This window comes from Phascolarctos cinereus, unplaced genomic scaffold (genome assembly GCF_003287225.1).
Source record: "Phascolarctos cinereus isolate Bilbo 61053 unplaced genomic scaffold, phaCin_HiC Scaffold_4;HRSCAF=312, whole genome shotgun sequence".
Taxonomy (NCBI): domain Eukaryota; kingdom Metazoa; phylum Chordata; class Mammalia; order Diprotodontia; family Phascolarctidae; genus Phascolarctos; species Phascolarctos cinereus.
The window spans coordinates 702,892,857-702,913,737 of record NW_027555847.1 but is presented as its reverse complement, the minus strand read 5'-3'; the positions used below and the strand labels follow the sequence as shown (position 1 = coordinate 702,913,737).

At 44.3% G+C, this 20,881-nt stretch overlaps 1 protein-coding gene across 2 annotated transcripts in view; it reads left to right on the top strand.

The window, feature by feature from the left end:
* Positions 1-19,652, top strand: part of TBX5 (T-box transcription factor 5) — a 57,657-nt gene extending 38,005 nt beyond the window's left edge. For both annotated transcript variants that reach the window (XM_021008019.2, XM_078154349.1), the window contains 2 exons: positions 7,849-8,075; positions 16,809-19,652. In XM_021008019.2, the coding sequence (XP_020863678.1) occupies positions 7,849-8,075; positions 16,809-17,383 (802 nt within the window). In that variant the 3' untranslated portion in view covers positions 17,384-19,652. The remainder of the gene's footprint in view (positions 1-7,848; positions 8,076-16,808) is intronic.
* The last annotated feature ends 1,229 nt before the right edge of the window (positions 19,653-20,881 follow it).

The following is a 20,881-nucleotide window of genomic DNA, read 5'->3' as shown; positions in this document are numbered from 1 at the left end:
ATGTATCACTTCCTTGTTCCTAATAAACAACATAGCAAGGAAGTACAGTTAAGCCAAGCAATTCTACACATTGGCCTTGTCCAACAGTGTATACCTCATTCCACCCCTGTAGTACACCACCTCTCTCATAAGACTTGTGAACACCCGGATTTCGAAGTAAGTTGGTTCCCTGGTTGATTCCTCTTGTGGAAATCAGAGCCTATCAGTTAGGTGGCCTGATCTTTCTCAGTTCTCCCATCATCCCCACTCTTGCTTGGTGGGTTGAAGATGTCTTTAGCACAAGTTGATTCCTGTAGCTGGGATGCGTGCCTAGGGTAGTGGCAAGTCTGAGCCACAGAGGAGATAGTATGGTGTTTAGGGCCCTGTCTCTTCCCAGCTGGGGCAAGTTCATTCACTTAGGCCCAGGTAGCTTGATATGGCACACTAGGTTAATAAGAGGCTGGCATTATGTGTCCATTCATCTGTCTTTGCTGCAGAGCCTAGAGTCGCGGGTAGAACCTTAGAGCTAATTCATACCTTTGGGCAGATGGACATATTTTTTATAGGGATGGCCCTAAGATCACAGCCATAGTCGAAATGATCAAGACTTGTGTCTCTGGGTACCTCAGCCTAACCTAATCTGTCATCACTGACATGGATCTCATTTGGTAGAGTGGGACTTCCTGTCACAGTATTTTCTGTGGCGGAATGCAAACCTACTTGATAAGTGACTGGTCCGTAGATTGCTGGCCTTGGGAAGCGTATTCTTTGTTCTTGTCCTTGTATCCTACTCCGAAAAATGAGGACCTTGGTTTCTAAGGCCCCTTCCACCTCTGACATTTCCTGTTCTAAGGCCCTTCCACCTCTGACATTCCCTGTTCTAAGGCCCTTCCACTTTTGACATTCCCTGTTGTAAGGCCCTTCTACCTCTGACATTTTCTGTTCTAAGGCCCTTCCACCTCTGACATTCCCTGTTCTAAGGCCCTTCCACTTTTGACATTCCCTGTTGTAAGGCCCTTCTACCTCTGACATTTTCTGTTCTAAGGCCCCTCCCAGCTGTAAGATTTCCTTGCATCCTGATATTTCCTGAGCATCCTAGCTCAGACAATACATGCTCTAAGATTTGCTTGCATCCTGAAGATTCCTCCAAGCTCTGATATTCCATGTTTTAAAATTCTTCCTGACTCTGAAGTCTGATTTCTTTAAGCTCTGGCATTCTGTATCCTGAGGCTATATCCTTCTCAGTTCTGATATCACTAGGCCTCTTCCAGCTCAAACATTTGATGATACTTCCCAGTTCTGATGCTCCATAATTCTGCCTTCTAGAAGTGACACATTCTAAGAAATCCAAGGCCGACACTGGAGTGATATTTGAGGGTGACTGTGGGGGACACAGCAGGGAGTGGCCTCTGGGTGCCCTGCGGATCATACTATGGGGGAGGCTACACTCAAGGAATCCCAGTTCCAGCTGTAGATTCTAGTTTGGGGCCTTGCTGCGTGATTGTGGGAAGTTAACATAATCTCCCTATACTCCTGTTTTCTTAACTGCTCAAAGTAGGGCAGACAAATCTTAATGACTGTTAATCCATCTTCCCAGGTTATTGGTGAAGATTGAGTAGTAAAACCAATTGTAAATCACTTTGTGAAAATAAAGGCCTCTGTGATTATTTATTATTTACATGGGACCAAATCCCTGACTTGGGATTCCCTTTGCCAGCCCCAGCTGCTGGGTATACATGCTGGAAGAAAATAACCTCCCTAATGCATCAGAAACTTAATAACACGGACAGGATCACTAGGGCCCTTAGAGGCAGCTCCCCCTCCCCTTAAAAATTACTGAATAAATGGCTAGTGAGAGGACTCACTTGATTGGCTAGAATGGGATTTTTATGGTCTCTTGGTTCACCCCAACTGGCTTCTCTATTAGTTTGGAAAACCCTGCCAAGCACCGGGTAAGGTAATTGCCAGGAGGAGACTGGCCAGGGCCCTGCCACCTGCTGCCGTGAATGGCCAATTCAGGCACTGTAGTCTAAATAGTGAAGCCGGGCCCTTCGTTAGCAGGCAGTTGGGCCAGGGGTTTCAATATTCCCTTGTAAGGTTTTACGACCTCGAACCCTAGCAACAATGGCAGCATTCACTGGACTCGCTCATGCAAGGCAGAATGCAGAAAGGGGGCCAAGTCCACAAGCCCTGCTCAAGGTGAGCAGAGGGTATCTTATGGGCTTGAGCCTGGGCCAGGAGTTAGATTCTCGGCCCCTAGGCTGAGCTGAATCTCTGCATTGTGCAAAGTCAGTGCGATGGGAAACCCAACTGGCATGTGGCAAAAGCAGTGAGAGCAATTATTGGGCTTTGTGTTGATTGGGGATCTCCAACCAGTCAATCTTCACTTTTATTGGTACAACTTAATTCATTCATCTGTAACAACTCACATTGTCAATAGTACTTTGTCTATGTTATCTCACTTGAAAAATGACATCCCATCTCCTCTTTCTAAGTCTTTGCATGGGCTGTGCCCCTTGCCTGGAACACCCTTCCTTCCTTAACTCCACGTCTTAGGATTCAGAGCTTCTTCTGATGCTCAACTCAGGTGCCACCTCTTGTAAAAAACCTTTGCTGATATTCCCACATTTTCCCTTAAAAAAATCTTGTATTTATTAGACCTGTACTGGTAGGGTATTATCTCTTCTGTCATAATGTGAGTTTCTTGAGGGCAGGGATAGTCTCATTTTTGTATCTGTATCCTTACTTGTGGCACAATGTCTGACACATAGTTAGCTCTTAGTGGGGGCAGTTAGGTGGCACAGTAGATAGAGTGCTGGGCCTGGAGTCAGGAAGAATTATCATTCTGATTTCAAATCTGGCCTCACATGCTTACTACTAGCCTGTGACCCTGGGCAAGTCACTTAGCCCTATTTGCCTCAGTTTCTTCATCAGAGAAGGAAACGGCAAACTGCTCAAGTATCTTTGCCAAGAAGACATTAAATTGGGTCGTGAAGAGTAGGACACAATTGAAATGACTGAACAACAACAAAAACAAAAGATGCATAATAAGTGCTGGTTGATCCAAGTCCCAGGACGTCCCCAATGGATAGGTGCCTTGTGTTACAGATGAGAAAACGGAGTCTCAGGGATTTTAAGTCATTTGAACCTATGTCTTGACGACATGCCCAACAGGCTATAATCACCATACCATGTTCCTTCTCTGTCTAGTTGTTTGAAATTGTGTCCATAGGAGGACAGCCAGGATGGTGAAGAACCCTGCTTCAAGTCAAGGGAGGATCAAGTGGAGATTTTTAGCCTGGGGAAGGGGAGACTTGGGAGCACAGGAGAGTTCTCTTAAATTTTCTGAAGGGCTGTGATGTGAAAGGGAGGTTAGATTTGTCTTGCTTGGTCCTAGAGGGTAGAGCCAGGAACAATGGGTAGAATTTACAAGGAGGAAGATTTAGGCTTAGTGTCAGAGGGGAAACCAAACAAACACAAAACCAACCCACCTTCCTACCAAGTAGCTGGCCTCAAAATGGAATGAGCTAACTTGAGAAGTTTTCAGTTTTCCCTTCTTGGAGGTCTCCAAGCAGAGGCTTGACAACCACCTTTGCAGATATGTCATAGTGAGGATTCCTCTTGTATACGGATGAATTGAACTAGATGACCACTCAGGACCTTTCCAACTCTCAAATTCTTTGATGCTGTAATTTCCACCTAATCCATCCACCTCTCTATGGCCATATCTTTGAATAACTGCAAAGTTTTGGAATACAAGTGTTTGGTCCTTCTTACAAAAAATGGTATTGACCAATGGTCAATAATCAATCAACAATCATTGTTGTTTAGTCATGTCTGACTCCTCCTGACCCCTTTGGGGATTATCTTGGCAAAGATACTAGAGTGGTTTGCTATTTCCTTTTCCAGCTCATTTTGCAGATGAGGAAACTGAGGCAAATAAGGACAAGTGATTTGCTCTGGGTCACACAGCTAGTAAGTGCCTGAGGCCATTTTGAGCTCAGGAAGATGAATCTTTCTGACTCCAGGCCAGGAGCTCTATTTCCGTGCTACCTAGCCAGAACAGTGGTATCAAACAAATAGAAATTAATCCCTGCTGACCACAAGTTGACTTAGAAAACACAACTTAACATTATCTAGGTTGTATTATATTCTTATTGATTTTGTTAAACATTTCCCAATTACATTTTAATCTGCTTTGGGTCCCCCACTCTGGACTAGTCTGGTGTAGATAACCTTTGTCCTACCCTTTGTGAAAACAAAACAAAGCAAAACCTACCCTTCTGTTGTTTAAAAAAGAACCTCTCAATTTTCACTCGGTTTTGTGTCGTGTAGACTAGGTCTCAGCTAGAGGCTTTCCACTGACACGTACATCCTCTTGCTCCCATTTTGACACCTATAAATTGAAGTTGTTATTACAGATCTCACATTTTAACTCTGATAAGTTAATCAACCAACAAACATTTATGAAGCACCTACTACGTTCCAGGCACTGTGCTAAGCTTTGGCATTACCAAAAAAAAAAAAAAGCAAAAACCAGTCCCTATCTTCAAGAAGCTCACGTCCCAGTGGGAGAGGGGGGCAACAGGTAAATAAATAGGCTCATACTAGATCTATACAGAATTGATGGAACAGAGAGGATGGTTCTAGCAGTGGAGTATGCCAGTGTAGCTGGATCATTGAGGGTGTGGGAGAGAGTAAAGGATAAGAGTTTCAGAGAAATAAGAAGGGGCCAGGTTGTGAAAAGCTTAATGAATGAGGTGGTTCTGGAAAGGCTCTTGGAGCTCCTTGGAAAGAGGTACTGTGTAAGGATGGAGAGATTATTCTAAACCATCGCCATTATGCTTAGGGGAATGTTGATAATCAGAAACAGGATTTGGGCTTTGCAGAACATAATTTTGGAGCTTGGCAATGTTGCTTTATGCTTCGAGAATTCTATGAAGCCTGCTGATATAGTCCCTTGTAAAATCTGGAAGCCAACATTTTCAGGCCATTTTCCCTTAATTAAAAAAAATAAACATCTCAATATTAAAAAAAAAGGAAGCCTCCACCCCCATTCCCCATCAGTTCTGCTGGAATGCCAACAGTCTGTAGTGTGTGACTAAGTAGGCCGAATACAATTGCCATCTCGGTTGATTGGGTCCAGAGAGAGAGAGAGACAGAGAGACAGACAGAGACAGAAACAGAGACAGACAGAGAGACAGAGACAGAGAGAAATAGAGAAAGAGAGGGAGAGAGAGAGGAAAAACAGAATGAAACAGGAGGAGAGAGAGAGAAAGAGAGAGAGGAGAGAGAGAAATGGGGGAGAGAGAGAGAGAGAGAGAGAGAGAGAGAGAGAGAGAGAGAGAGAGAGAGAGAGAGAGAGAGAGACAGAGAAAGTGCATGTTTGTACTTCAAGCTGTGTAATGGAAAAAAATACAGAGTAGGAGTCAGAGGCCCATCTGACTGAAGCCCATTAAATAAAATTAATTCCATTAAACCTTCTAGCCCTAAAGGGGTAGTTCTTTTTGGAGTCATTGTTGGTTAGGTTTTAATCACAGGGTGGTAGAATGCATAGGGTTAAAATGGAAAGGATATTCCAGCAGGGAATAGAAGAGCTGGCAGAGCCCTTTAAATAGGGCAGGGCAGAGCCTTACAACAGAAGATGTCAGGGCTGGGAGGAGCCTTAGAACTGGGAATGTCAGAGCTGGGAGGCGCCTTAGAACAGGGAATATCAGAGCTTGGAGGAACCTTAGAACTGGGAATGTCAGAGCTGGGAGGTGCCTTAGAACAAGGAATATCAGCAGTTGAAAAGGGCCTTGGAAGAGAGAATGTCAGCGCTAGGAGACTCTTTTAACTCTCCTAATCACACCTAATCCAGCCCCCTGTTTTAACCAAGGAAGGGAGCATTTTAGAGAAGGTAAATGACTCGCTTAAGGTAATTCAGTGTATCAGCACAACTGAAGCCTCTGCCTCCTGGTCCTCTGAAATCTTGGAGGCTGGCTCCATGGAAGGGGATCCAGCAGCGGGCTGAAGAGCATCCTGGCCAGATGTAGATGAGGAAAAGTGTGCAGCTTCCATGAGAGATAACTTCTCCTTCAGCCGCCAATGGGGACCTGTTTTTGGCCTTCTAGGTCAGAGTAACCTATCTGCTCTTCCCTCCCCTCAACTCCCCTTCCCCATCCTTAGAACCAGAGGGCCTCAGGGGACATCCAGGGCCCCTGGATGTTGTAGGTAGCTTCAGCAGAGGCTAGGAGCTTATAGGAATAAAGCCCATAAATGTTTGAGGGGCATAGGCAGGGCGACATGGTCCTTCCCCCAAAAAAGTCCCTGTAAGATCTGGTACCTCCCCCTGTCCACATCTGAGAAAAATAATTTTAGAATAACTCAAGTGCTGTTCTACTTTACATAGAGAGTTGGGAGATCTAAGTTCTGATCCTTTCTCTTCATGGAATGGCCTGGGTGGCCCTGAACAAGTCACTGCCCTTTTCTGGGCCTCAGCATCCCCATCTGTAAAATGATGGCATTAGTCTGTTAGAGCTGGAAGGTACCTTAGAGATTCTGATTTTATGTATTAAGGCATGGAATTCCTTCACCTGAGAAGTGGTGGGAAATGACAGTAATTATTCAGCAGCCAGGGCAAGTCTCCAAGTGGAGAAACATTTGAGAGGCCACTGGATATCAGGCACTATGCTAGTTCCTGGTGATAAAAAGGAAAGAAAAAGCAAACAAACAGTCCATGCCCTCAAGGAGCTCATGCAACATTGCAAACAACTATGGACTGATGAAGGAGACACTGACAATAGCTAGAACTTAGGTGGGTTTGCAAAGCTCTTTCCACCCTCCAATCTCTTGTTCCTCACAAGACTGGGAGATAGATGATATTATTATCCCAATTTTGTTATTGTTGTTAAGTCATGCCTGACTCTCTGTGACCCCATTTGAGATTTTCTTGGCAAAGATACTTGAGTGGTTTACCATTTCTTTCTCCAGCTCTTTTTACAGATGAGGAATCTGAGGAAGAGAGGGTTAAATGACTTGCCCAGGGTCACATAGCTAGTAAGTGTCTGAGGCCAGATTTGAACTCAGGACTTCTTGTGCCTGGTAGAAAGCTGAATCAGCCACCTTTGTGTCTGTGAGTAGACACCTCCCCCCTCCCCAACTCACTGATGGGTTTGAGGCCCTTTGGCTACCCTCAACCTGGGTTAACCTGTAGGCTGAGAAGGTTTTACCGGGTGTGGCTGCTGTGCATACTACACCTTCTTGGTGCCATAGATGAGAGTTGTGTGAAGATGGACACCAAAAGTGGATGAGCATTCCTGAAAAGGGCTCAGCAACCCTCATACCAGAGGTGCTAGCCCTCCCTGAACACCCAAGTATGGGAAGACTTCCTCTGGTGTGTAAGAACAATTTCTTCCAATGGCCTTGAAGGCAGCTGAAGTGGGTGCCATGGAGCACTTAACAGCTTGGTCAGATATGGAAGATGCCAAGGTAATCCATTGCATCCTAGGCCGTCACCAGTCACCTTCACCTTTGTCTTGCCAATGGACTTCAATGACTCTGGAAGAGAAAGTGAGGCTGACTTTGTACAACTTTGCCTCACTTAAATCCAGTTGGCCCATGAGTCGAGACATTGCCCCAAAGGACAAATAACGTGTCCTACACTCCTCTCCACAATACATTATGCACATAGCGTTCAGTTGGGAAGAAGGAGGAGGATCTAGGCTGTAAGGCTGGAACTGTCTGAGTCATTTTAATTTTTTTCATATTTTCAATATTTACATTTTATATCTATAGCAATTATATACAATATATTTATATTTTCTAGACCAAAGAGCAAAATCTATTTTTAAAGTGAACCCAATATTTTTAAACACCTGTGTTTTCCAGTAAAGAGTACCCAGTGGTTCCCAGGAGTACGGTGAGACAGAAGGTCACTGCCAACCATAGCCCCTTCAGTGGGGAGGCCAGAGTTCTCTCAGCCTCTTCCAACTTGGGGTCCCAATACCAGTGTGAGAATGGCGTCTCCAGTACCTCCCAGGACCTGCTACCCCCTCCTAACCCATACCCGCTGTCCCAGGAGCATGGCCAGATTTATCACTGCACCAAGAGAAAAGGTAAGCCTTCTCTCCCTATTCTCCTTCCTCCCCATCGCCTTGCCCCTGTCTTCTCTGCCTTCCTGCTTCCAGCTTATCCCATGATGCTCCATACCCCTTCCTAGTTCAGTGTTTCTTTCCTCATCCACATTGGAGTGTTTGGGATAGATTTTTGAGTTACCCAGACAGCAAAGAGGTTAGATGAGGTTTTTGGCAATCAACAAGCATTTATTAAACACCTGCTGTGTGCCAGCACTGTACTGAGGATAGTAAAGAAAAAAAAAAGAAATGAATATAAAGGCATCTGGTTACTAAAGTGCTATCTGGAAAACTGATTTTAGAGAGGTCATTGAATCTATTTTCCAAGGGAGGAAACTGAGGCCCAGGGGAATTATCTGAGATCAGAGAATAGCTGAGCTAGAACCTAGCTAGAACCCCCATCCTGTGCCTCTTCTCCTATTCCAGGGCTCTTCCCGTTATGCTACATTGTCTATGAAAAGCTGCTACAGTTTTGTGGGGACTGAAACTCATTTAGATGACATGGCTGTTTTGTGTGGTATGGCATTCTGGACTTGGTCTCAGGAGCCCTAGTAACACCTCTAACATTTATTAGCTGTGTAACCATGGGCATATCATTTACCCTCTCTGAGGTTCCCTAGCCACATTTTTAATAACACCTATAGGATTGCAGGTTTGTCTTGCGTGTCAGATGAGATAATAGGACTTTTCAAACCTTGCCGTACTACATAAATGCTAGCTTGTTCTTAATATTATTATGAGTCATGGGGATATCAGATTTCACCCAGGAAGTCAGGCCCAGGAATAAAGAGCTGGTGTATAGGTTCTCTCCCATAAAGCTTCTCCAGGCTGGTAGAGTGGGCTGGATTGGAGTCAAGAGAATCTGGGTTCAAATCCTCCTTCAGACTCTTCCTGTCTGGGTGACCATGGGAAAATCACTTAAGCCATCACCAATCAGCATTTATTAAGTGCCCACCATATGGGCAGTTACAAAGATAGAAGGCAAAGCTCTTAAGAGGTAGCTCTAGTTGGAAGACCTGGGCCGGATAAATGATATCCGATCAGGGGTGTGCTGGAGCCAGCTCAAGGTGACTCCAGAGAGTCAATTGTTAAATTTTCAGCTCAACATTTATGTCACGGAATCAGGCAAATGCTACATATGAGGGCTTGATTTATTGTTTTCTTGATTGTCTAGACTTGAAGGAAGTGATGGAGAAAACATTAAGAACGGAGATTCACTTTAAAGTGTATCATGCATGGTTTTTTTTCTCCCTGGAGATCTGGTTGTTAAACATTTACCAGCACACTCCTGCTTCCAATCCAATTGAACACGATATTAGCAATTGTCTAGTGTGTATTCAGTGCTGGGAATAGAAATGCAGCCTAATAAATGATCCCTGTCCTCAAGTAGCTTACATTCTAGTAGCAGATAGTAGGTAATGCTGGTCAGGCATTCAGTCATGCCCAACTCTTTGTGACCCCACGAATCATACTATCCAGTGTCTGGAGTGGTTTGGCATTTCCTTCTCTAACAGACTAAGGCAAACGGAGCTTAAGTGACTTGTGTGGGGTCACACAGGGTCACACCACTGAGTGTCTGAGGCTGGATTTGAACCCTGGTCTTCCTGACTCCAGGACCAGTGTTCCACCCATTGAGCATCAAGCTGCCTATATTAGGTAACAGAGATAGAAATAGAACTCAGGTCCCCTGACTGCAGATCCAGGGTATGCTCCGCTCTTACTTGCCTTCACTATCTCTATAGTCAAAGTGAGGCATTTCCCCATCCATGTGAGAAGCACACACTGCCTCCCAAATCCCTGCTGGTTGTTTTCGTGTTTTGGTTTTTTTTTTTTGCCCGACTTCTTAACAAGTGACTTTAGTTTTTAAAGTGTGATCATGTGATCTTCCTCTTAGAATCCGGATTCTAGAGAAATCCATGTGTTTCTTGCACCCTCCACCCTCACCTTGGAAAGCCAGGTTTGTCTGCAGTTTGTTCTGGGTCTGGGCTCCCCTCAGATCAAGGCCTTGTTCCCAGAGTTTCCCAGTTTACCTGATGCTCATTTCAAAGATCCAAGCTTCAAAAGCCTGAACGATATCACTTAAAAGGGCTCTCTGGCAAAGTTCCCAGCATATCTACTCCTGACACATGTACACAAACATTTCTGAATCTCCTTTTTGAGCGACTGGTGGGGTTGCTCTACAGAGCCGAGCTGGAAGGGCTTTCTCCCAGCAGATGAGCCCGATAAAAGGGTCCTTCCAAGACAGCAGCAGAGGACCCATTTTAAGTGCGCCATCTTTTATGTCCTCTGCTTAGTGGCCATGGAGCCCTCCTTTTGGAGTTCCAGACCCTATTTGGCCCATCCAGACTCGGGACTGGAGATAGGGCTCTCTGGGGGCCCCAACAAAGACTCACAAGGTTTGAATTATAAAACACTGTCGATTAAATTAATACCAGACCCAAAGGCGGGGGAGGAAGAATTTAAAAAAGAAATCCATGCTCTTTATAGATTAAATATTTACAGTAACATGCATGTAAATAAATTTTTCCAAATGCATTTGGAAATCTTGGAATACCTAATGGTGAATGCAAACTTAATGTTATGAAGTTACTGTCCTTATTAAGCTAGGACAGATTTTTCCAAGATTCAGTTTAAAAGCCCCTATTAAAAGGATCACAGACCTTGAGCTGGAGCATACCTTTGAGGTTCTCTCAGCAAAAGCCTCTCATTTTTATCCAAAGGAATCTGAGGGTCAGAGAGTCTAAGTGATTTGCTCAGAGTCATGCAACTAATTAATTAGAGGCTGAACTGGGAATGAAATTCAGTTCCTGTGACCTCAAATCTCAAGGTCTTTCTACTGTATCATGATTTTGGCTAGTGAAAAGAGAGGCAGGTAGGAGAAAGATTGTTAGGTTTACAGAGTCAACTCAGACTGGCTCGAGAGAGCCGATTGTTAAATTTCACTATAAGCATTTATACTTTGGAAATTGGCAAGTGTTACAACTCAGAGTCTTGGAACCAACTCAGACTGGCTTGAGAGAGCCAGCTGTATAAATTTCTAATCGGAGTCTTGGCCTCCTCTTCTTACTACCTGTGTGGCTTTCGGTAAGTTATTTAACCTCTTTGCCTCAGCTTCCTCACCTGTAAAAGGAGGAAATTGGATTGATAACCTCTGAAGTCCTTTTCAGCTCTAAAACTATGACCCTGTGATCTTGGGCAAGGCGCTTTGCCTTTCTGTTCCTCTGTTTCCTCATCTGTAAAAGCAAGGGACCCAATGATTCCTTCCCATTTTGTATCTAAGATTCTGTGATAGAGGTGAGAGGGCAAAGGCTGGCTGATGGAGGCCACTGCCATAGTGGCTGGACAGCCCCATGGCAGTGCATCTCAGACTCCACGCCTGTGCAACTGCCTTAACCTTTACAGAAATCTCTGCCTTTCTCACCCTGCTGGCTTGCCTGTCCCAGAGAAGTGACAGGCAGCATTCCAACCCATCTCCAACTCTTCTGCATCCAGACAACTGCAGACCATTCATCACGGCCCTCCGCATTGTAAGGTGATAAGGAATCGGCAGAAATTTCCTTCCAGTTTGGAACCCCCGTTAAGTGATGTCTCCCTGGGTGGTTTCCCCTCTCCTCCCCCCCCATCTCCATTATCTCATTTCCCCTCATTGTTGCTGAGGAGACAACTATCTCTTTGCCAGTGAGCTCCTGAGCTGGGGCCCCTGTGATGGGAAAGGGCCAGACCTGGCCAGAGGGGTGGATGGAGCCCTTGTGTTTGGACTCTACTGTCTCCTGCCTATCTGTCTCCCAGTGGATTGAGTCAGCCGGGGAAAAGTCTTTTATCAATGTCATGAAGCAAGGAGGCAGGGCCAGGGCCGGGGAGAGACCCCCACTGGGCTCCTCTACTGGCCACTGGGAGTTCGAGCCGCTCTGTCCTTGTTTTGATTTCTCCCCCCACCTAAGGAATCAAACAATGGCAGCCAGCAGGCAGGATTTCACTGAAAGCATCGGAGTGCACAGTGAGGAGCCTGCCACTGATTTTGCTTTTAAAAGGAGAACCAGGGATGAGGTAGGGTGAAGGGGCTGGAATTCAATCTTCCATTTGTCTGTTGCCTCTCAGCATGGTGATACATTGGATAGACCTGGATTCCAATCTTGCCACAGATACTTACTAGCTGTGTGATGTAATAAAGTCACTTAACCTCTGTCAGACTCAGTTTCCTCAGCTGTAAAATGAAAGTATGGGACTTGATGGCCCTAAATCTATAATCCTATGGTACCATGACTTGGAGTCAAGGAGAATTGGGTTTCAATCTCAAGTGAAGCAACTTCTCTGAGCCTGAAAGCCTGAAAGACAATAACATCTATCTCAGAGGACCCCCCAAAACAGTAATGTATGTAAAGTGTTCTCTAAACCTTAAAGCATTAGGAACATGCCAATTATTATTTTTTTTAATTTCATCGATGTCTATTTTTATATCCTAGAATCCTTTACTTCCCAGTATCCTTTCCATTGCATCACTGCAGCCCTGCATCCAAAATGAAACCACTTGCCTAGGACTGCAGTTTACTAACTGTGTGATTTTGGGTTGATCTGTGAGTCTCAGTTTCTATCTCTGTAAAATTCAGATGATAATATCTATGGCACCTGCCTCCCAGGGTTGTCAAGGCTATAATAATAATAACAGCAACAGCAGCAACTAACATGTATATAGCACCTACTATGTGCCAGGCAGGTGCTAAGCACTTAATAATCATGATCTCATTTGATTCTCACAATCCCTAGAGGTGGGTGCTATTATTATACACAGTTGACAGATGAGGAAACTAAGGCAAATGGAGGTTGAGTGACTTACCCAGGGTCATACAACTAGGAAGTATCTGAGGCTCGATTTGAACTCAAGTCTTCACACTCTACACCTGATGCTCTACTTATTGCCCTACCTAGCTGCTGACATAGAGCTTAATGGGCTGTGTGACCCTGGGTGAGTTATTTAACCTTTCAGCCTTATTTTCCTCTTCTACAAAATGGGGGTAATGATACTTCAGTCAGTCCACTAGCATTTATTAAGTAGCTGCTATGTGTCAGATAGGGCAGCAAGGTGGAGAAGTAAATAGAGCTCTGAGCCTGAAGTCAAGAAGACTCATCTTTCTGAGTTCAAATCTGGCTTCAGACACTTACTAGCAGTGTGACCCAGGCAAGTCATTTTACCCCTTTTGCCTTGGTTTCTCTATCTCTAACATGACTTGCCAAGGGTCCCACAGTGAGGTGTCTGAGGCAGGATTGGAATCCAGATCTTCTAGATTCCAAGTCCGGTGGTCTATCCACTATATCTCACCTACCAATATGACTGCTCTCAATCAACCTGACCTTCAGGGCCACTGGGTTGAGGTTTCCTAATTGGCTGTTGCTCCTTCTCCCTCCCGGATTCCAAAATCCCAGGGTATATTCCATCCAGCATAAGTAGTGCTAGAGTACAAAGGGTGAGATACTGGGAATCAGGCCTGGGCTTCAGTCAGTCCTGTTACTAAATAACTATTTGGTCTAAGATATCATGGTTCTTTTCTAGACCTCAGTTTCCTCAGTTGGAAAAATGAGGGGGGAAGGGTGAGGTTCCAAGTCTGAAATTCTGCCCTGTTCAGCTCAGAAAGTCTGTACTCATAGGGTCCTTCAGCTTTTAATGGAGGATGTGGTGAGGATAAACTTCCTAACAATTTTGAGCCATCCAAAAGGGAGATGGCCTGTCTTGAGAGGTAATGAGTTTACTGTCAAGTGGAGGTTGGAGAACTATTTATTGGAGATGCTGGAGAGGGTAATCCAGTTAAGAAATAGTGGTACCATGTAACCTTTGAGGCCCCTTCCAACCCTGTGATTCTGTTGCTCTCATCTCAGATATTCTGTAATCTAAGGGCCCTCCCAGTTCTGACATTCCCTGTTCTAAGGCCCTTCCCAACTCTGAAGTCTCATGTTCTAAGGCCCTTTCTAGTTCTGACACTCTCTCTTTTAAGACACTTCCCAGCTCTCACATTCTCTGTTCTAAGACTCTTTTAGTTCAAACACTCTAGATTCTAAACTCTTTTCCAACATTAACGTTCTATGTTTTAGGATTTCTATTTAGAGTCCAAAAGGATCCATTTTTTTTCAATACTATAAAATGAAAATTGGTCTTTATAATGATGAGTCTGAGGCACTTTTGGGTCTGGTCCTGGAGTGACTTCTGATTCTTCGAAGAAAGATTCAGTTCCCATTCCATATTGTCTTCATCAGTCATCTGTTTTATTAATATTCTTTGAAAAATAGTGATCATAATTACTCTTAGCTAACCAGAAGATAACTAGAACTAGCCCCATCCCCCTAGTTTCCCACCCTCTATGAAAAAAAGGAACTTATTTGAATAATTTTAATAATATGTTAAATTTATATATACTCATGTTTTGCAAAGTAAGTGCTTTATCTGCACAATGACATTCAATCTTTGTGACAACCCTGTGAGAGGTGTCCTTAGTATCTCCTCTTTACAGATGGGAAAACTGAGGCACAGAAAAAGGTTAAGAGACTTGCCTATGGTTGCATAGATGTCAAGTGTTGGATATGGGATTGGCTATAGATCCCTTCAGATGAATCTAGTCTCTTCCTGTGATGTATATCATAAGCCAACAATGAAAATAAGTCTCCATAGATTGTACCCCAAATTTTTTCCAGGGACTGAAGTTCCTATTCTTGCTTTAGCTAGATGGGATCTGAGATGGTCAATGGCCAGTTTGAATCAGAGAGCTCACATTTCGTTCTGCTAAGGTTCACAATCAGATCTCTGAGGAATTAAAGACAGGAATTGATAATTTTACAATTTTCCCAAAATGTGTGCTGGCCTCTTTCTTATTTTTCTTTCTTAACTTGCAGCAAATTTGGAAGGGGATCAGAAACTCTGAAGTAGTAATTTCCCCCCCTCCTTGCCAAGGGTGCCCTGCAGCTGTATTTTCTATTATCGAAAAGAGGAAACGCCCTGGTTAAATGGAAAAATTTGATGGTTGTAACTCAACCAGCAATGGAAAAATTCAAAGCTATGGATCTTATCATCTCCCCTCTCCTCTCCTTATTTCTCTCCCCTCTCCTCCCTCCTCCCCTCCCCTCCCCTCTCTTTTCTTCCCCTCCCCTCCCCTTTATATATATATAAAACCTATTCCTGCCCTCAAGAAGTTTATACTTTAATGGGGAAACTATGTATATCAGTGGGTATTTACAAGAAAAAGAAACCTAGATGGTGCCATGGATAGAACACTGGACTTGGAATTCAAATCTGGCCTCAGACACTTAGTAGCTGTGTGTCCCTGGGCAAGTCACTTAACCCTGTTTGCCTCAGTTTCCTCATCTAAAAAATCAGCTGGAGAAGGAAATGGCAAACCACTCCAGTACCTTTGCCAAGAAAACCCCAAATGGGGTCATGAAGAGTCGGACAACTGGAATGACTGAATTATAACATATGCAAAATATATATAAAGTAAGTACTATGTAATCTCTGAGGAGAAGGTACTAGCAGCTGGAGGCACCAGGAAAGATCTTTTGATTCAAGGTAGTACTTGAGCTGGCAGTGTTGAAAGCCAGGGCTTCTGAAGACAGAGTTCGGGGAAGGGCATCGAATGGAACTCAAAATCATGGACCTGAGAGATGGAGCCATGAGTGAGGATCAGAAGACAGGCTGAGAAAGCTGGACTCCAAAGGGTGTGGAGGGAGGTCAAGGTGTAAGAAGACTGGAAAGGTAGGATGGAGCCAGATGGTGCAGAGTTGTAAATACCCGGCAAGGCTTCTGTTTCCTTATCTGTCAAATGGAAGGGTGGGGCTAGATGGTCCTTCTAGGCTCCTTCCTACTCTACATCTTATTATAGTAATGTTGCTTTTATTTTTGCATACCTGTTGCCTGTTTCAGGGCCTGGAATACCTTGGGTGCTCTGTAAATGCTTGGTGATGCATTGATAGCTTCTAACTCCAAAGCAGAAAAATGGAAAAACAAGCAGACAAACAGAAAACAAAATACTGAACTGTTTTTTTTAGGAAACGGGTTCTAACTCACTTTTGTGGCTAATCTATCATGTGAGCTCAGCTTTGTGCCTCAGCCTCTTCATCTATAGCTCCGAGGTCCCTTCTAGTTCTAAATCTAATGTGTTAGGGTTTGAGTGACCTTAGGCAAATCACTTTGGGACTGTTTCCTCATCTGTAAAAGTGGACTAGATAACATCTAAGGGACTTTTCCAGATCTAAATCCTGTGATCTTATTAACTCATCTTTTTAGGTCTCAGTTTCCACATCTGTAAAATGAGAGGTTTGGACTAGGTGATCTCTAAATCCTATGGCCTGTGCACTTGACCTTTTCCAGGTCACACGTAATGCGGTGGGAATGGCCAGTGTGACAACAGATGAGGATTAGAAGCCAAATTTCCTAACAAACCAATGAACTTCTCTTAAAATCATGGCTCTGCAACCTGTGGGTCCTTGTGCATTAAATCACTTGAGCCTTCTGGGTTTCATCCTCTTCTATAAAATGAGCAAGTTAGACTGGATTGACTCCTGAGGTCTGTTCCTGATAGAAGCCTGTGCTCCTGTCATTAGCAGTCACCAACACTGAACACTTTTGCTTACCCCTCCTCCAGCTCATACTGAGGCCATCATTGCCAGCTTTCTCTTACTATCCTTTGCTCTGCTCGTGGGCCTTGGGGTATTCACTTTCTTGTTTTTTAGCAGATGAGGAATGTTCCACCACTGAGCATCCCTACAAGAAGCCCTACATGGAGACCTCCCCCACTGAAGAGGATCCCTTCTATCGGTCCAGTTACTCACAGCAGCAGGGGCTGAATCCCTCCTACAGGACTGAGTCTGCCCAGCGCCAAGCCTGCATGTATGCCAGCTCTGCTCCCCCCACAGACTCTGTGCCCAGCCTGGAAGACATTAGCTGTAATACGTGGCCTGCCATGCCTTCATACAGCAGCTGTACAGTGACGGCCATGCAGTCTGTGGATAGACTCCCCTACCAGCATTTCTCGGCCCACTTCACTTCGGGGCCGTTGGTGCCCCGTTTGGCTGGGGTGGCCAATCACAGCTCCCCCCAGCTTGGGGAGAGCATGTTTCAGCACCAGACATCCGTCTCCCACCAGCCTGTGGTTCGGCAGTGTGGGCCGCAGACTGGCCTCCAGTCTCCCGGCAGCATACAGCCTGCTGAATTCCTGTACTCCCACGGGGTACCTCGAACCCTCTCTCCTCATCAGTACCACTCTGTCCATGGGGTGGGCATGGTGCCAGAGTGGAGTGAGAACAGCTAAGACTGAGCAAAGGACTATGACAGCAGACATGAAAAGAAGAGGGAGGATGAGAGACAGAAAACCCCCTTTGGCAAGATTTCCTCAAACTGGGCCCTTGCGCCAGCTGGACGCTGATTTGAAACCACAATTCAAAAAATGTGACTTCTTTCTTTTGTTTCAAAAACTCAAAAAAAAGAAAAAACCCAACCCCACCAAAAAAGCAAACCTGCTCCGTGGTTCCCTCTCCTGTCACCTTCCAAATCCATCTTCTGCGTCTACCCTGAGGCCTGAGCTGTGTTTCTGCATCTCAACACCAGAGTTGTAACTAGTGTAGGCCAACCAGGGCTTGGCCCCAGGGTGCCCCGATTTAGAGGGCATAGACAGCTTTTTCAGTCAACCAATCGACACATCAAGTCAACAACCATTTATTAAGTGCTTACAATGGGCCAGGCACTGTGTTAATTGCTGAGGATGCAAAGAAAGGCAAAAACAACCCCTGACCTCAAGAAACTCGCATTCTAATGGGGGAGACAACATTTAACGTGCCTACTATGTACCAGGCACTGTGTTAGGAGCTGAGGATACCAATACAGCTAATGAAATAATCCCGATTTGAGACTTCAGTGAGCTCCTCCCCATTTTCCTTTGTTCCCTGGAGACCTTCATCATCCTCACAGCAGTGGCCTCACTTCATGTCAGTGTTTCAGGGTCTTTGTCTCCCCCTCCCCCCCAGCTCTTGGTAACTGATGTTGGCCTTTCTTTCCACTTTCCCCAAGCACTGTTTATGGTGCTTGTCCTTGGTACGACTTTGCTCAAAACATATTCAACAAATGAAGCTAAGAAACCTTTACAAAGTGCCTACTATGTGCAAGGCACTGTGCTAGGTGCTGGTGATACAGAGACAGACAAAAAAAGAAAGGAAAGGAAAGAAAAGAAACAGTTCCTGCCCTCAGAGAGCTTACATTCTAGTGTCTCCCTTCCAGTCTTCAGACATTCTCCCTATCTCCTGCTGACTGTCTTCTCTTATCACAGAGTGCTACATCCCAGTGCATTGGATATTTGTTTCCTAGACCTGGTCCCTTGGTGTTAATGTTAACATTGTTATATAATAAATAATAATATATTTTTTTCTTTCTATTCTCTGAAAGGGACCTGGTCCCTTTTGGTGGGGAGACCTAGCCAGGTTGTGTTCCAAAGTGTACTTATGTATGGGTTTTTTTTTTTCCAATCATCTCTTGCTTTTTCCTCCATGTCCCCACAAAAGACCCACATTCCCCTGGACTAAGAAAGTTAGGTACCTACCTCTGACATGTGATGTTTCTGCAAATATCTAACACAACCTAGCTCCTCTTTGTCTTTGATCTTTATAGTAAACATGACAATCTCTTTTGACTTGCCAACAGGACTAAGAAAGCTATTCCTGTCTAGGCCTGGCAGTGTTTCTTTCAAAAGACCCTGTCTTCTTTCCTGCTCTCTCCCTTCATTGTCCATCCATGTGGAAATGTGGGCTGATGGGAAATGTGTTGCTTTGGGAAAAAAATGGAAAGTGGTGGGTTTCTATTTGGGCAGAACTCTGATGATAAGAGGACCCCCAGCTCAGGAGTTGATGGAAGAGACAGAAAAGCCGAACTACATGCACCCACTGACCAAAAAACAAATCAGTTGAGACTTCTGCCTCTATCTCATCCCCTTCAACCCACTGACCCTGCCTGCAGAAATGGAGGATGACTTTACAAGACACTCTTCTTTTCAAATTCTTTCTTTCCAAAGAAACCACAGTAATGCCAAAAGGAAACAAACTGTGTTGGGTGGTGGTGGGGTGTGTGGGGGTGTGTGGGGGAATTTTTTTTAAAGAGCATAAAATGGTAAAAAAAAAAAAGTTTGTAAGTAAAACTATTGCAGGGTTCTTCAGATGTAATATTTTACTGGTACTATTTATTTATAAATAGGAATTCTAATTAAGTAATAACAGGTAATAAAACCAGTGTATCTACTGGTTAAGAGCTTTTTATTTTATTGATACTCGAATCTAAGTTGGTTGTTTTTTTCCCCTTTTCACAGTACTTTTCTTGTATTTTTTTTAAATTGACCCTAATGAAGAGAACAGGGTAAAATGTCTGAGTGTGGGAAACTGTGAGTAAGCATGTGTATGGCTGTGCGTGTGCTCTTGCTATGTCTACATCTATGTTGCTAAGGAAAAAAAAATATCCCCAAGTACTCTTTCCATATTCTTGTGTGTCAATTTATGCCTAATAAATGCCAAGTGCTTCAAAAGCACCCAGCGCCTAGATACTTGCTCTGCTGATTATTCTAGTTTTTCCAATCAATCAATCAACATTTATTAAGCACTTACTCTGTGCCAGGCATTGTGCTAAGCAATGGGGATACAAAAAGAGCAAAAGGCACTCCCTGTCCTCAAGGAGCTTACTATCTAATGGGGGAGGGGCAACATGAAAGCAAATATACACAAAGAAAGCTATATACAGGATGACTAGGAAATAATGAACAGAGGAAAAGCACTGGAATTAACAGGGGTTGGGGAAGGCTTCCTGTAGGAGGTGGGATTTTAGTAGGGACTTAAAGGAAGCCAGGAAGGTCAGTAGTAAGTGTGGAGGAGGGAGAGCGTTCCAGGCATGGGAGACAGCCAGAGGGAATACCCAGAGCTGAGAGATGGAGTGTCTTGAGGTCAGCATCATTGGATTTCTGTCCTTTGCTTGACAGATTGAAGGCAAGATATGGTGGAGTTAGAGTTAAGTTCCTGAGCTTTCACTAAGTACTTGCTCTGTGCCAGACACTGTTCTGGGGGAGCAAAGAACAGTTTCCTGCAAGAGCTCACAATAGAATGGGGGAGACAACATGCAAACAACTCTGTACATACAAGATAGGTGTTGGAGGAAGAAGGCTTAGGCTGCCCCATCTGCTCATTTTGCTCACCACTTCATCTTCCTGAGCCTGTTTCTTCATGTGTAAAATGAGGGGGTTGGGCTGTATTACCTCTAAGGTCCCTTTCACCTCTAATTCTATGAACCAGTGAAATGTCTGAAGGACCATTAAGTGGAAGAGGGAGATCACTTGCTTTCCCAAAGAGGGTAGAACCTGAAATAGGTGGGAAGTCAGAGAGCCACATTTAGGAATAATATAAAGAAAATACAGCCACACAAATGGAACTGTCCAATAATAGGAGGGCTATTTTGGGGCATGGTGGGTTCTTCACTATAAGGCTTCAGAAAATTAAAAAAAAAAGAGGACATCATTTGTAAAAAGTGTTATAGAGTGTGTTTTAGCAGAAAGACCACTGAATTTGGAATCAGAGGCCCTAGGTTTGAAATTTGACTCTGTTCTTAGTACCTGGTAAATCAAACTTCTCTGGCCTTTAATTTCCTCATCTTTAAACTGAGGGAGGCTGGCCTAGACTTTCCTAAACAGGACAGTGGGAAAAGCACTTTGTCTGAACTCAGAGCACTCAGATTCAAATCCCACATCTGATGCTTATTACCTATGTGGCCTGGATAAGTTATT